Source organism: Lathamus discolor, chromosome 10, assembly GCF_037157495.1.
Source record: "Lathamus discolor isolate bLatDis1 chromosome 10, bLatDis1.hap1, whole genome shotgun sequence".
Taxonomy (NCBI): domain Eukaryota; kingdom Metazoa; phylum Chordata; class Aves; order Psittaciformes; family Psittacidae; genus Lathamus; species Lathamus discolor.
In genome coordinates, this window is record NC_088893.1 from 16828133 (window position 1) to 16845091 (window position 16959).

The 16959-nt window shown below is 38.5% G+C and overlaps 1 protein-coding gene across 4 annotated transcripts in view; it reads left to right on the top strand.

Moving 5' to 3' along the window:
- FAM13B (family with sequence similarity 13 member B) overlaps positions 1-16959 on the top strand; it is a 49391-nt gene that overhangs the window by 19094 nt on the left and 13338 nt on the right. For all 4 annotated transcript variants that reach the window (XM_065690334.1, XM_065690337.1, XM_065690336.1 and 1 more), the window contains exons 7-14: positions 58-215; positions 6787-6828; positions 7903-8058; positions 9997-10132; positions 10362-10385; positions 14058-14125; positions 14739-14793; positions 15194-15341. In XM_065690334.1, coding sequence (XP_065546406.1) covers positions 58-215; positions 6787-6828; positions 7903-8058; positions 9997-10132; positions 10362-10385; positions 14058-14125; positions 14739-14793; positions 15194-15341 — 787 coding nt within the window. The remainder of the gene's footprint in view (positions 1-57; positions 216-6786; positions 6829-7902; positions 8059-9996; positions 10133-10361; positions 10386-14057; positions 14126-14738; positions 14794-15193; positions 15342-16959) is intronic.

Consider the following 16959-nt stretch of genomic DNA (forward strand, 5'->3'; position numbering starts at 1 on the left):
CCTTGGACCTCTTTAAAGAACTTTTCCAGCCAGTAACTGTGATTAAATCCTTTTTAGATCAATGATCTCTTGGAAGAGGAGGAAGATGTAAAGCTTGAGCAATCTGAAGAACTTCCAGAAGATGGCACAGAGAAACCTGTTGAAAGGCCAGCTGTGGTACATCTAGATATGACAGGGAGTCTCTCGGATTCCAGGAGTGTTACAGCATCAACAAGGTAACCTGTTCCTGCCTTAGAGTTTGGATTTAGAGTCTGAAGTATCGTCTGTTCTGTCTGAGAGAAGCTGTCAGGCTTTTGAGCGGTGTGTCTACAAACTGAAGCTTTATAAGTAGATGCAGTTATTGTAGTAAAATACAGAAGTAAATAGTACAATACAAAAATAAAATAACTGTTCCCAAATTCAGCAGAGGAGTGCCTGTAGAACACAGATGGGATTAACAATGCGATTTATGCAGAGAAAGGGAAAAAGGGCATATTGTAGTGAAACTGTAAAGGTGTATTTGAACAGTGAATTTTATAGGAGAAATATAAAAAGAACGTGAATATTTTTAGATGTGAACCCATTTGGAACCGTCTTTCCACCGCTGCCTTTCGGTGGGAAATCCTGGGGCTATTTCTTGTCATGTGCTGGTCAGCAGAGCTGTCCTTGTGCAACCCTCCTTATTGTCTAAACCTGTGAGAATTTGTTTATCCAGATGTCTATTATGCCCAGTTTGGTTGGGTGTTAAATGGGAAAAGCACTTTTTGATTTCACTAACATACAGTGGAATATATTGCATTCAGCAATTGTAATGAAGAGCCTATAGATGTGATTACTCCCTGAAAATATGCTAGAGAAAGAAAACACTGGGGATGAAGAGAGAACTGCTTATAGCCAAAAAGAGAGTGGGAGAGCAAGTTGGGTAATATTGACCACTAATGACTTTTAGGTTGGTATTTAGAGATTCTAGAAAGGCCTTTAGTAAGAGCAATGTGGAGGAAATCTTGAGTGCTTCAGAGGTGGTGTTTGGAAGGTTATATATGAGACTTTACAGAATGGGTTGTTGAATTGAGGGTCCAGAAAGTCACTTTAATATGAGCTAAAATGAAGTCTCTGGGTTCCCTGTTTTCTGAAAGTTGCCTTGTTCGTGTACTTGTAAAACACCTCAAGATTGATCTTTCAGCTAATTTAAACTCTGCTAACTAAATTTATCTCAGAGGCTGATGTTTGTTATATCAGTATAGGAGTGACGTAACTGGCACCAATGCATAAGTTGAGGTTTTATTTGTTAATTTGTTAACCTTCTAGAAGAGGTTATTAGAAAAATACATAGGAAGCCAAGGTCTCGTGTTGTCCAAACAAGTATTAATAGCTGCTGAAGCTGGAGGGCCCTGCAATACCTGCCAAGGGCCAGATTCTGTAGAGAGATCTGTTCAGATAGGCTCTGCTGGGTGGGAGCAGGGAGCAGGTTTGGGAGCTGCGAAGTGGGGTAGAGCATTGGAGTGGGATTCAGCTTTTAATTAAGACCAATCTTCATAAAGGAGATGCATATACGTAAAAATGTGTTACCCTTTGAGAGCTTATTTGTGTGCATTTGTAATACACAGATTTATATTGTACTTGCTTGTAGAAAGCAAGTTTTCATTTTTAAGTCTGCTTTACTTGTACTTAGAGTTCACATTTTACAGAGAGTGAATTTTACCTTTTCCTCTTTGCAACGTGTGTTTTTTATGGGTATTGCGTGTAAGAACTTATGGGGAGGGATGAGGAAGAATCTATATTAAAAGTGTGACTGAAAGCAGAAGAGATGCAGGGAAAATCACAAATAAGGTTCTGCGTAAGACTTAGTAGTCTCAAGAATGTGTATTTTGGGTTCTGTTGAGGTGCTTGGCTGCACACTTCCTTCTGCATCATTGCAGGAACTTGTAAAATAGAAAATAGAGACATTTTTGTTCTGTAATTAAAATTCTATTTTAATAATTATCCTTGTCAGTAATGGAGGTGTTTAATCTTGGTTTGAGTTAAATGGAAAACAAGTTGCTGCAATTGGAATTTTTACCATTACAGTTGTAAAGCAGTTTAGCTGTTCACAGGTATTCGCAGGTATTTAGTTGCCTGTGGAATGTGGAAGCACAGCAGTAGTGACAACCTCAACATGTTAGAGAGTTTTAATTTTGATAGCCTGAAGAGAAAACCATCTTTCCTCAATGTTTAGGGTTAATTAAACATTAATAGGCTTTAATTATGGTTGGCATTTTCCATAATTTTTGTGGGGAAGGATAACGAGGAATCCTGCAGAAGGGAGTTGTGACTGTAAAACCGGAACAACTGCAGGAAACATGAAACAAGAAAATACAATTGCAGAGTGAGACAGTGTGCTTTATTAAACCTTTAACCACCATAAATACTGTATGATTCCAAACTTAAAGGCTTTCGTAATATGTATTTAATGGCCTTTCTTTGTTTTATTTTATGCAAAATAAAAGTAAGAAAAGCCAATGTGGATGCAGCTTTATGGGGCTGTTTGTCTTGACATAGGGCCTGCAGCAGCTTGTAAAGGAAGGAGGAAGAGGAGCAGATCTCAAACATGATTCATGTAGTTTCTTAACCTGTAGTTTTGTGGCTTCTTTGCTCCTGTCAAATTTTGGGGATTGACTAACTGTATATTTTAGGCTCTTTGTGGAGAGAAAGAAAAAGAGTACTGAAGTTGCATGTGCTGCATGTTAAAGATTGGTTATCTTGATCCATGCAGTGCGGTATAGACCTTCCTTCTAGTTATCTAGACTATAACTTCCTTATAACTTTGCTCACTAGTTTTTTTCTCATGTTGTTCTTACTGAAACACCTGACCTTCATGTACTGCATGGTGTTGAGCTCGAGAGAAACCGGGTGCAAATGTGGGTAATCATTAATGCAGTTAGATTTAGAGACTGCTTGAAAGAGGTATTTAAAATAAACCTGTTGAGTGCTCTTTTAGCCCATTACCCCAGAGGGGAGTGTTTGCGAGTTGACATTGTGCATGTAAAGGAAACACCGTATTCTGTTACCAGAAGTCTTTTCCCTAGGCTCTCCTGATTTTGCTGTCCTGACTTTCGGAGGAAGGAATCTCTGACTCAGCACTGCAGCTGACTGTCAAGACGGGCTCTTGAAATAATCACTTTAGAATCCTTCTCTATCATTATTTCAAATATTTAATCACTGCACTTTGCCAAACAGCATTTGCTTTACTCTTTGCAGTTCATCTTAAATATTGCCAGCCAGGAGCCTAATGGAAAAACTCTTGAGACATTCTATGGGCTTTTCAAAATGATATGTGTAAAAATATGAGACATGACAAGTTGCAAGTTCTATAAACAAGTTGACCTATATTAAATGCAATGATAAGGGTCATATCCTCGCTGCTTGTGTGATATTTGTTAATGCTTTTTATTTCTATTTAGATCAGTGAGAGAGAGGCAATAACAGTAAACAGCAACAAAGTGAGACAAAATGCATCTATAGCAAAGCTGACCAAACGTTACAACTGCCTGAATGGCTAGAAAATAGGTTATTGTTTTAATCTGATGTTCTCTTTACCATCCCAATACTCATCCCTACCTAGAAAATCTGTCAACAACATGTTGGGGAAGCTTTCAAGTGTTGATTGGGCAGCTTATTGTCAGGAGTGACCTCATGTTGCAGTCTATTTCTAGTTAGACTGCAGGGTTTAGTGCAGCACTCCAGAAGTGCTGCCTGACAAGCAGCCATTGAAGCCGGGCGAGCAGCATGCACAGCCAGCAGCCAGCACCACGCTTTGCTGCTTTCCAAATGAAGCAGTTTTACATGAAGTGCTCGTTTGGGATAGCAAAAATCATCAGCATGGCCTGTAAAGTTCTGCTTCACAGGTAAATATATGAAAGGGAAATGTTGCTTTGATTGCAAATAAGACTTTATTTAACTTGAAAATTACATGAGATTAAATGCGTTTAGGAGATAGCATGAAATGAAATAGTCACAACTGATATTTTTAATGAGAAATAACAAACTGAATTATTAAGAAAAAGTTTGAACTGGTTTCTCTCTGGCTAATGTATTTTTCTATCTCAGGTGTGTTTTCACCGGAACTTTCTATGGGTAGGGAAACAGTGCAAAAGGGCTTCTCAGGACTGGGTTAGCATTATGAAACAAAGCTGTTTACCTTTGTACGTCTTGCTGTGTCATTCTGCGTGTAGCGGCTCTGTGTAGCAGTATAATTTACAGCTTTTATAAAGTATCCTTGAGCTGTAGTGGCACAGTGGGGAAGTTGGGTTGTATTTTCACTTAAGAGCCATTGACACATTTCTTTCAAAAAGCACTTAATTGCTGAAGGGCTTAGTTGAAGATATCCTGTATGTAGTAAGAGGATTGTAAAGGCTTTGCAATACTGCTGATTTATGCAGATCTTTTGCTGAGTACCTGTAATGTATCTAAAGGTGTTTAATGGGGGCACTGGGGAATGATCCTGTGCTGGGGGCCTGAAGGTTACACAGTAAGATGGAAAATTGTGTTGTGAACCATGTCTGAAATTTTTGTGATTCTTTGGAGAGGAATTTGATTTTCCCCATTCTTGACACAGTTCCTCATTGTCTGAAGTGGTAGAATAAAAGGATTCCAGGTCATCAGTTTCCTATAAATAGTGTTTGTACTTGTGTCCTTGACTGAATTACTTCTTTTGCTCTTTTACAACTGGAGTGCAGTGTTCTGTGCTATGATTGCCTTCCCCCCGCACCCCCGGCTTGTCCTTAGGAGTAACTGTGTGTTAATAGTAAATTGAGTCCAGTGTACACAATTGTGTATTGGTACTTTTAGAGTGTGAGCATACCTTTTATAATGTAGAACTTCCTGAAAACACTGAGATAGGGGCTGTGGTTTGAAATCTGTTTTATTCACTGATGGTTTTGCTCATGTTCCTCTCTTCTCTTGTTTGTGAAGCTGAACTTACTCACAGCTTCATGTCTTCGTTTTTGTGATTTCAAGTGTGGTCAAATCAAAACGTGTTTATCAAAGATCTTCCTTCGTACCAGTAGTAGGGCTGTGCTGAACTTCTGTGCACAGAAATATCAATGAAATGTAGATAGAGTAAGTTGTAAATTTTTTCTTCCTCTTCCTTAGTTTGAAAGAAAACAAAGTGCCATTGCGTTCACCCTCAGATGTTTGATCCAGCAGCTCTGAAATCAGTGGCTGCAAGATGTGCTTTCTGTATCAGGTGGTTTAATTTTCCAAAGCTATGCAGCACTTTCTGGTTTGAAATGGTAGTTTAGAGCTGCTTGTTCTGTCAGAGCATTTGGATCTGGATCTGCTTAGGTTTTCCACGAAGGCAAACGCACCCATCAAAATGAGCTTGATTCAAAATCAAGTTTCCATTAAGAAAAGCTTGTGTGGGTACCTGCTTGTGCAGTTGTTCCATGGTGGGGTTTGCATTCTGTGCTGTGCTGTGTCTCAGGACAGGTTATCTAAGGCAAAAGAACATCACTATTTTTAAAGAAATGCTTTAACCACTTTCCTGTCAGCAAGTGTTTCAGTGGAAATCCTTTATTGTTTGTGTTTCCTCTGCTGAGAGGAAGAGAAAACCAGTCTGCTTGAGGTGGTGTACTTATCTTACCTCTCTGGTGGTAGAACTACTACTAAACTTGATGAAGTCTGACCAAGGTACTCCTTGCTGCATTAAAACTATTCTTGGGTAAGGAGTGAGACCATCTCTGTGTTTTAGTGCAAGGCAGGCTGGGATCAGAGTATCTGGCAGAGGCAGAGTACCTGTTGAGCTCCAGTGCAGTGGGAAGCTCCTTTGTATTCAGAGTTTACTTTATGCATTCATGGAAATAAGATTTAAAATCAGCTGTGGGTGTCAGCAGTGTTGTTGCATGGTAACGGGCGGGCTAAAATGTTGGGCTCCAGCTTTTTGAACTTAGTTATAAGTAATAGGAAGCAAAAGCATTTGTTTGCTTCCCTCCCTACCTGCCAATTGAAATGAAGTTAGTATTTCTTTCGTTTGTTGTAAATAGGATATGTAAGTCGTACCTCACAGCTGTTCACAGTAAGGTTTTCTTCTTTTATTTTGTTTTTTAGCATATTAATCATCACTTTGTCTAAAAGTTAAGCATTTTGTTTATAATTAGAGAATTCTGATCATATTGATTTAAGACTATAGAGGGACCACATAACTATGAGTTAACCACCACCCCTAAGAGTTTGATAGTCTAGGCTGAAGTGGCTTGTGCTGGGAGATTTCCAGATGTTCTCCAGACAGCTAGCTCCTGCTTCAAAACCTCTGGAAGGTGCCTGCCTTGGTCTTGAAATGCTGTAGCTGTCCTTGGAGAGCGCTGCACATCTGTTGAATGATGCAGAACAAAATGAGGCAGCAGTCTGACAGGCAGGAAGCAGCTCTTATGGATTGCAACTGCGGAAGAAAGCAGAGTGATGTGGAATGTGCTTTAGGCAGCAAGGTTAAAATCTGCATTCTTAAGCAAGGTGTCAGGAAATCTTTGGAAACTAAGTGATTAGTATTTCCCATGGGAAAGACTGTACTTCTGAGAGCTTATAGCTTCATAATGTACTGAGAGACAAATCTGCTTTGCTACTGTTAACAACTTTCTGTCTTACGATGGTGTTCTCTAAGATTCCTTCATCTAAGCAGTAAAGGGAGTACAAATCAGTGTTTTCTTTACATATTTAGTAGCTGCATTACCTGCAGTCTTTAAATATTTTCTGAGTTGTGTCCTGTTGACTTCAAGACTTTTATTTAGTGTGATAAGTTTTTGCATTACATTAACTTCTTTTTCTTTATTGCAGTGCTCACATCTCTCCCATAAGTATCTTGCCAGCCTCTGCAGAGTAAGTGCAATGAAAATATGAAATGTTTGAGTTGTGCTGTTACTGGAATGTGCATAGAAGATATGTCTCCTTTAAAGAGAAGGAAATGCAGTATGCAGTAATGATGGTTACAGTTACGAATGAATGTATTCTAGCATGAAGTATTTCACTTATGGCATTTAACACTAATGCAGTAAAAATGTCTGTCGGTGTTGACTGCAGAGGCATGAGAGCACAGTGTGGTAGAATCTAGATTCTAAAACACTTCGGTTTTATGCTTGGATACATCGTAGATTGACTTTTAAAGATCTGATAGCATTCACTTTGTATTTTAGCACTACTTCTAGTTGTTAATACTGAGTACAGTTCAGTGGAAATTGTGTGTATTCACATTGTATTTTAGCACTACTTCTAGTTGTTAATATTGAGTACAGTTCTGTGGAAATTGTGTGTAGTAATGTTGAGGGGAAAATAAATGCAGAATTCCAGAGTTGAAAATGGGCTAAAATGGTTTAAGACTCTTACAGGAGGATTTTTGATGGGCCTAATTGTGTATTTTGGGTGATCTGGCTAAGAAACACTTAAAGGAGTTGACTGCTTTTAAATAGTGCAGTACTTTTCTTGATATATCTTTGGGTATATCCTGTGTCCTTCCTCAGGTACTTGCTCATTGTCTCTGCTGTTTGTGCCTCTTGCCTTTTAAGATTACAGCCCTGTTTGGGAGGGCTTGCAGCCAGCTGTGCTGAAGTGGTACCTGTGCCAGGGTTCACTCTGACCTCTTACAGATGCAGGATTTTACTGGCATATTAATGTATTAGGCTTTAAGAAAACTTTATGTTGTTAAAAAAAATAAGTAACTGTAATGTGTTAATTACTTTTACATAGATTTCATAATAATTTATGTAAATCTTATGAAATAAAAGATAGGTGCAGTAATTTCTACTGCCTTTCTGGAGAAGTGAGTCTCTTCTCGCCTTGAAGTACTTGTCATCAAAGATTCCTGTTGTGTATAAAGTTTGTCTCTGCCTTTCTGCATATTGATCAATGCAAAAGGAGAGTTCTTAGTATGAACTTTCTGTCTTTTTTTCCTTGCAGCATTTTAGAGAGAACAATCAGAGCAGCTGTGGAACAGCACCTTTTCGACCTGCAGAGCAGCTTAGATAACGATCTTAAACACATACAGCAACACAGACTGGGCTGTAACAATGAAGCAAACAATCCCAGCGGGGATGAGGAAGGATCTAACAACCAGTAAGATTTTGTTGTATCTTAGCAGATTCTATAGGATTGTGTATCTTAACTCTTCCAAAACAAACCACCTTACCCAAAGCAGAAGTTATGACTTTTGCTGTTCAACAGTTCTGCTATGAATCAGTTGATCTCTGCATTTTTAACCAAATCAACTTCTGTGAGTTGTCAGTAACCAACAGCTCTTAAAGCAAATACTTTAAATTGATCTTGTAGCTAAAAACATTGTTGACTGTAACTGCTTCACTGCTGAATTCTATGTAGGTACTTAAATTGACCCAAGTGCTTTCATTCTTACATTACTGCTGTTACTTGGCAGGGGGGTTGGAACTAGATGATCTTAAGGTCCTTTCCAACCCTAACTATTCTACGATTCTATGATACTTATGACATAATTTTGCCATATGAAAGCTCTTGTACATGCTGTTTCAGTTTCTTTACCCTGTCTTTCCACATAAGCATAGCTGTTTTACTTCTCTGGCTGCCAGTGTCAATGAAATAGCTAAAAATGGATAGAATGAACACTGTGGGTCTGTTTGCATTGGGTTTCAGCTTTGTTTGATCAGGTTTTCTTTATATTGTAAATCTTGCCATGTTACCAGTGTAGTGATTGCCATGGCAGCACTGAGAAGCTGGTACATTTTGGTGCTTTATTAAAAATAAATAGTCATGATTAATAGCCCAACTCCAAAAACATGTACTTAAGTAGGACTTCAGTACCTAAATTCCTTGATTCAGAGCCTGAAATATGTGAAATATTCAGAGACTCAAGTGCTGTTTTATAAATTGTTCAATCTTTACTGGTTTTCGAAGTCTCATCTGTGACAAAACGTCACACTAAAGTTAGCAGTTGATCTTAAAGGTAATAATCATTGCTGGTGTTAATAAATTAAAAGTGAGTTTTAGTGTTAGAGATTTAATGTCTTTGAAGTAGGCTCTGTGTAAGTGGTTACTTGCCCAAAAGGCCCGTTGTAGTCGAGTTCCTTCAGTTACAGCGTAAGTGCTTTAAAGGCTGGCTGACTTCATAGCAGTGGAGGCTAAAAGTGCCATCACTGCTGGTTGAAACCAATATACTCTCCTGGCACAGCAACTGCTTCACATGCTCATCATCACTGTGGATTAACTGTAATAGAGGATCCTTGATAGTGTTCATGAAAGAGGTCGTCTGGGTCCTCTCAAGCAGTGCTGCCTGCAGACTGTGTACATGTCAAATACGCAGTTAAATGGAGAACTGAAAAATGTGGTGATCCACTGCAGATTTCTTAGAACTAACTTTAAATAATTGCTGCAATAAAGAAAAAGGAGTTAAAAGTCAGAACTGTTTGAGTGAGGAGAAGGAAGTTAAAGGCTTGTGATAAATTAGAGAATCGTTTGGTAACAGGGATGGTGGCATGTATAGAATATATGGACACAAATATGGTATGTTAGTTTTAATCTGGATGGACTGTTACAAGCCTTAAATTGAACTCTAGGAAGATTAAATGTTAGAAATAATGGGATTTCTCACTAGAGGGCTATAAACTGGCTGGCTTCAATATTGAGAGGAGCATAGGCACCGCAACTTCATTGAGTTGTGATAGTTTCAATATGTTACTGCTTCTGGCTGTTGGTGCTTTTATTCCTTAGACCAGCGTAGTAAGTGGGGGGTGTATGCCTGGCCCTTGATACAAGAATCAAATAAATACATTTTAATATGTCATATTACATGCTGTTGGAGAAAACCTCAGAAATATACGTAAACTACATAAATAATAAAATTTGCCTTCAGGTGATAGAGATTGTAGATATTACCAGTCAGAGTAATTTTGATGAGGGGAAAAACCCAACAACCCTGATGTTTGATACTCTTTAAGGAAAAAACTCAAACCCTCCAGTGTTTGTTTTATTTAATTTTAAAGGTGGAACAGCAGATTGATAAAGTCTTTCTGTTCTTGTCTTTAGGAATGATGTTATTGAAGATAATGACACTGGTAGCAGTGAGAACACAGGAGACTGCTCTGAAGTACTGGTTTGCACTGATTTAGACAGTGAAGCTATGAAACATGATACTGTAACTGAGGAAGAAGAAAGTGTTCAGGTGAGAGGAAGAGCCTCCTGTATATGAAAATCATACAGTGCTGTGGCTTTAGCAAAGTGTTTTGGAGATACAGGTTTTCCTGGTAGCTCTGATGTAGCCTTACTTGGTGCTGTTGCTTTGTGCAGTTGTCTTCTGTTGTGTGTTTCATGGACGTGCACAGAGAATTTTTGTATACTTTGGGGCAGGTTGTGGGACTCCGACTAATGTTGTTTCTATTGGTCTTTCACAGGTACCAGCCCTTCCTTCTGTTCAGGTAAGTCAGTGTACTGGCATTACATCTTATCACTACTACTGCTGCTGGCATAGCACCAGATAGAATAACATCTTGTGTTAGAAAAGGCTTCCTGAGTAGCAGAAGATGTAGAGCTGTGTCTGTAGCATAGCCCACACACAGTCACTCCTTTTACTGTATCAAGAAATGGTAGAAGTAGCAGTCGCCTTCAGACTCTCCAGCCTCTTGACTATCCTCGTGCTGGGAAGGTGTGGGTTTGTACTTAGCTAATCACGGCCCTTTCTCACTGTTTCCACTTTCTTCTGTGGGTAGGCATCAGTGTCCTGTTCTTTTCAACCACTTCTCCTTTCTAGTTGAAAGAGGTTCTGTTGCTTCTCCTTGGACCTCTTTGTTTAGATATTTGACTTCTGCTGTGCTTGTGTCCCTCCATACTGATGTGTACGCTTCCAATTCTTACACTTTAGGTGTTTAGCAAAAAAAATGAAAGGAAGTTGGACTTGTGGCCTTTGAGAAGGTTCAACACTTAGTGGTTGTCTTGAAAAGTATCAGGATTGACAATTTATATTCCAAAGAAGAAGGATCTGTCTAGATTTGGCACATATTAGGGTGCGATGCTGACATGCTTGTAAATATAAAATGCTTAGCTGTATTCTTTAGGAACTATTTGACTACAGTGTTAATGATACTTGAAGTTGCTGTTAAACTTCAAAAATTGACTGAAAAATGTAAACAGACCACAGGATAATCAGGTGTCATAGATTCAGTTTTGCCTTTGCTTTTCTGTATTATGCTTGAATTGAGCAGCTTTATATCACTGAAAGAAGCAAGTATTGAATACAGCTTGAATGGAATCCCAGTATTGTCGCAGCTGGAAATGCTGAAATAACTGTTTTCCCTGTACAACAAACATTCCTCAGCTTTGCTTTGAGCTGCTGATTATTAGATCCTCACATGCAATCCAGAGTGAAGGTTTGTAGTATGTGTGGCCTGAATTTGCAGTGACGGCCTGAGCTGTAGTCGCATTTGTTACTAGTGAGCATCAGTCCGATGTTTAGGGTTTCCTTACGTGATCGAGCAATGCTATCAGATAATTGCTGACAAAAATGAACTAATACCAATATGCACAAGAATATGGTTTCTGCCATTGTATGAACAGCACATCCACAGCTGTCAAATAAGCACTTTAATGAAAAATTCAACTCTATGCTTCCTTACTTATTTGGTAAAACTTTTGTTGTCATAAATCTAATGATGAATTCTGTGGGAGATTTGGTGGCCATGTGGAGAGAGAACCTTCTGCAATGATTTTTAGCTTCTTGCCCATGAGACCATAAATCTTTCTGAGGGTTTCCGGAAAGATAACCAGATAAGCAAACCTATTGTTAGGAGCCTTCAATTAACGAGAAGAATTTAATGGGTCTGTGAACTTGAAAAGCTAGAAATGGATGCCTTAGCATAGTGAAAGTGCAAGTCTTGTTGGGAATCTAGCTTTTATTACAGCAAAATGTTGCTGTTGTGCTTTTTGCTATTGTGATGTATTCTTCTCCCATTCTTCTGTTTGCTTTCATGGATCCCAAATGACTCTAGAATCACCTTACAAGCCAAATCTATCAATTGTTCCTACTAAACTAGCATAGTGGTTTAGAATCCCATTCTGCAAATTAGAATTCCACTGGGCTCTTTCCTGATGCATTAGTGCCAAACCTTGTGATAAAAACTACTGCATTATTGTCCTAGAGCACAAAATGTACAAAACACGGTGTTGCAATTAGATAATGGTTTATCCAGCTCAGGTGAATACTGTGTTTGCAAGAACTCTGTTGTCAGTACAGGGCAGAGTTCCATATTTCTGCCATAAGTCTTGTTCTGGCTATTTTAAGTCTTGTGTTTGTGGTAGGTTTTCAGTCTGTTGCTAGTGGAAGCCTTCAAAAGCAGTAGAGAGTGAGTTCCTCATCTTAACTCCAAACACTTTGGTTCTTCCAGTTAAAATATATGTTGAGCTTTAGGGATCAAAACTCAGGAAATACAAATGTAGATGGAGGAACAAAAATTGGTACAAATTGGTGGCTTTTCAGTGCATTTTACGTGGTTTCTGTGGTTTCAAAGAACAGCTGAGAAAGGTGAATTATACTTCTTAGGAAGTATGGGCACTTCAGAGTTCCACGTTCATTACTATGCTTAAGAATATAAAGGGGAACATGATGCCTGGGGCCACATGGGCATGTATAGATGCACTCCTGTTGTACTTGATGCATTCTTGGGTGTTTTAATGTTAGTTTTTACCCTCTTAATACAGAATTTCAGATGCTGTGAGAGTTGGATCTTTCAGGGAGATCTTAAAGGGAAATACATAGATTTTTCTGTATGAAAGGAGACAGGAGCACGTAGGGTTGTAGGAAAGAAAGGAGCACGTGAGCTCTCCTTTGAGGCTGAAATAGAAACAGAAGCAGTTGTTCCCACAAGTACAATAAGTGTGACTATGCAAAACATGCAGAGCTCATCTCCAGGGTGCACATTACCTGCTGGAGTATGCTAAATGCTCTGTGATTAGAAATTGTTTCCCCTAATTGGAATTTGACTTGAGGACTGAAATAGTGTAAACAGAATAATGGAGTTTTGTCTGATAAGGGTGGATGTTCACTATCAGCAGCGTAGAACTGGCAACTGTTTGGACTCTTGAGGTGATTTTATGTTTAGGGACTGTAGTGACAGGACAAGGGGTAATGGGTTAAAACTTAAACAGAAGAAGTTTAGATTGGATATAAGGAAGAAGTTTTTTACTGTAAGGGTCTTGAGGCACTGGAATGGGCTGCCCAGGGAAGTTGTGAATGCTCCATCCCTGGTGGTGTTCAAGGCCAGGTAGGACAGAGCCTTGGGTGACATGGTTTAGTGGGTGGTTTCCCTGCCCATGGCAGGGGGATTGGAACTGGATGATCTAAAGGTCGTTTCCAACCCAAACTATTCTATGATTTAATGTTCAGACATTTTAAAGGTCATTTGTGAGAGCTTCTTAAAAGTCCAAAACCAAATGTAATGTTACTTTAAAATGTCATATTTAAAATGGCATATAAGATACTGAAGCAATACAGGGCTTTGATACAAATAAGTAGTCAGTCTTCCTGTGCCAACTTCACTGAACAAAATGGTGACATGTATTCATCTGAGCTTGTTTTGTGAGATGGTGTCACAGAAATGCCAGTGTTTCTTCATCCCCTTCCAGTTCTGTTGCTGCTTTATTTAGTAACAGGGATTAGTAGCTCCTTTCTGACAGACAAAGTCTGTCAGACTTGTTTCATTTCATATATACCGAGCACAAGTCTACAGTCAACTATTACTTTTGAGACTAGGATATACTTACTGCCATGGTTTCAGTCCCCGCAAACTTCATGCTGTGATTGACAATTTGCAGTAGAGTTGTTTGTATTAATATTTAAAAGAAATGGTAAAAACTGGTTTGTCTGAAGGCAGAAAGTTGTTGTCTGTCTTTTAGTGACTAAAACACCTAGCTACTGACCTTGGGTTATACATATATGACTGGTATGGCTTGGTTAAAAAGTATGATTTCCACCACCACACAAGAAGCCGTGTTTTTAGTTTTTGAGGTTTTTTTTTTGTGGTCAGAGATGATTACAGATATGTTTTCAGCTGACAATGCCATTCCCAAATCTTTCTAAACATACCTTTTGCCAACAGGCTGCAGATGTATTATTGAAAACACGTGATGAAGATGCAGATGTTGATGGAGAAAATAATAGTGAAGGGTATGTATGTTTTTTTAGTCACTGACACGGCAGAATGTGTAACATCAGTTTTGAAACCTAAGTGTACCAAGCTGTGATTTGTGACAACACGGTGTAAGATGGGGGAGTTGAAACTAAAAGCACAACTTTTCATGTGTGAAAACAGAGGAGGTAAGATGGAGTTAACTTTTTATGGTGATGATATAAAAGGCATGGAACTTTATGCACTTAAAAGAGATAATAAATACAAGCCTATATGATATGTATCGTGGCTTTTTTGAGGACAAGCCTATGTTCTGGGCAAGAGAAACAAAAGAACAAGTGATTTTCTTTAAAATATTTTGGCACATTTTACTGCTCTTAATGAGAAAAGAATTCTTGCTGGTAATAGTGATTAGCCAGAAAGCTTTAAATTCGCTTGCAATTGGAGTTGAGCACTGATTGAAATCTCAGTATGAGTTGAATTGAGTTTGAAAATATTTCCTCCCAGTTTGAGAATAAAGCTCTAAGCTGGTTTTGTTTTATTAACTGGTCTTGGATATGTAAGAATAAAATGAAAGGGGAGTGTATAGTATTTACTGTCCATTAAGAACTTGTATTTAGAATTATAACTAGATGTGTTTCTTCTCTTTAGGCAAAATAGTATATTGCTTGGTGGCAATGATAGAATATCTTCAGAGATGTTTCTGGTAAGATTATGATTTCATTTCTATCCAGGTGCACAGCATCTTATAAATTTACATGAAATGCAGTTATGAAGAAAACCAATAAATTCAGCTTTTAACATCTTGCGTTTGTTGGGCTCCTGCAAGCTTTGCAAAACCTCTGTTAGAGATCTCAGCATCTTGCATCACAGGATGTTTTAGCAGCAGAGCAAGCTTATACTTATGCGTCTTGTGAGGAATGTTCTGTAATGCAAACAATTGGCTGCTGTTGGGGGTTGGGAAGATTGTTTATAGTTCCTTGAGTCAGGAAAGAAGAAATCTTTCTCGAGTCAATTCCCAGCAATGCTGGATCTGACACTGTTTGGGTACCTCATTTCCAGTTACTAAATAATAACAACAACATTCTTCTGTTGTTTCAACACAGGATTCAAGTAACAAGACTTGTGATCTTAACGCAAATACTGATTCAGAGATGTTGGGGGATGGCAACATTAATGTTTCTGAGGAAGCTCTGAGTGTCCAAGTACCACGTCTAGATCTGAAGAATGTGTCTGATGGTGACAAATGGGAAGGTAATTCTCACCCTTTAACTCACAACATAATGAGTAATGATAAATAGAATGTTTTATGGAGTAGAAAGCAGCAGACAACACTTGTTTCCTTTGGTTCAATCTGAACAATATGTTCTGTACACATAGTAAGATGATCCAAGCCATGACATAGATCCCATCTTGTTTCAGAATTATCTGCAACTTAATTAAGAACCTTAAAAAGCACATGAAGAAAAAATAGTCAAAGGAGCAAATAAAGAAGCCAAAACAGCCCAATTTTCATAGCAGAGGTTTTGCTGTGTCTGTTCTTTATTGTTTCTTACTAATTTTTGTTTTCAAGGTGACTTGTGGTTCCCAGAACCCTGAGTCTGTCATCCCAGTGCTTCAAAACACCTCCAGTTATGTCACACAGTTCATATTCACATTGGCTTGTCTGGTTTTCTGGGTTTTATAAATGTAAGCTATAGAAGCTCTAATACAAGCTGAATTTGACTTAAAATCACTAAACTGCTAAATGCAGCAGTTCATGTTTCATTTATTCTGCAAGATCTGTTGGTTAATATATTTTAAACGTCAGGAATGTCAGATGTTGGTTTCCATGTCTTTGGACAACTTGAAACAGTTTTAATTTTTCTAATGCTGTAAACTAATTTTTCTAAAGTTATGAAGCTAAAGCTGCAGATGGGTGTTATTCCTGTGCCCCTTCTCCCTCCATTGTTGGGATTTTAGGAAAGGAAAATGTTTGGAACAGAGTTTTCTCTCAGGCAGGATTCCTTCTGTTTGTTACCTTATTCTTCATGGCCTTCCAGGTTTAACAAGCCCTGAAGCTTGTGACTTTACTGAACTTTGTTGTTCAAATGTGTGTTGTTTTACTTGGGTAAAAACATAACCTATTCCTAACCAGAGCAAAACACTCTTGTCAGTATCTTCTTTTCAAGGTACTCATCTTTTTATGTGTTCCTTATATCCTGTTTCCTCTGCCTGGTGTTGATATTCTGAATCATCGCACCTTAAAAAAAGCAAGTGATAGAGTTTGCTGAAATACTGTGAACTGTCACTGATCAATGGCCACAGTCCACTTGTTTCTAGTCTTAAAAACTTGGAAATGCAACTTGGCAACTACAGTACAGATTTACTATGCGGTGATGAGGTTTTTACTTCCAAAAGGCTGTTCCAGTGACAGCTCTTCTTCAAGATGCCTGTGAGTGGCATGGTCAAACGTTGGTAAGACACTAGTAACAAAAGAATGGCTGCACTTGACTTCTGGTTGCTCTGTTGTGAATATTAAAATCAGTGAGATGCACCTGAAATGAGTGTAGTTTAACAGTGCAGCATATAATTGTAGCATGTCAGCACATAAAGCTTTGTCCTGAAGTTCAGATGGCAATAACTTGCTGTTCTTCACCAGTGTTGACTGTTTTCCAAGTGTGTTGCCTCCTTGAGTCCATATTTCCCTTTTACAAACGATGCAGCTTGCAAATTGTGATAGATTTACTTGCTGGTTGGCCTTTTTGAGCCCTAGCAAGCTATACATTGTATGTCATGTCACATAGAAACTGATTTGCAGGCATCTGGAGACACTGAGTCCAGGTTTTTATTCTCATTGCCCAAGTTAATAACTTTGTCTAAAGTCTAAAAG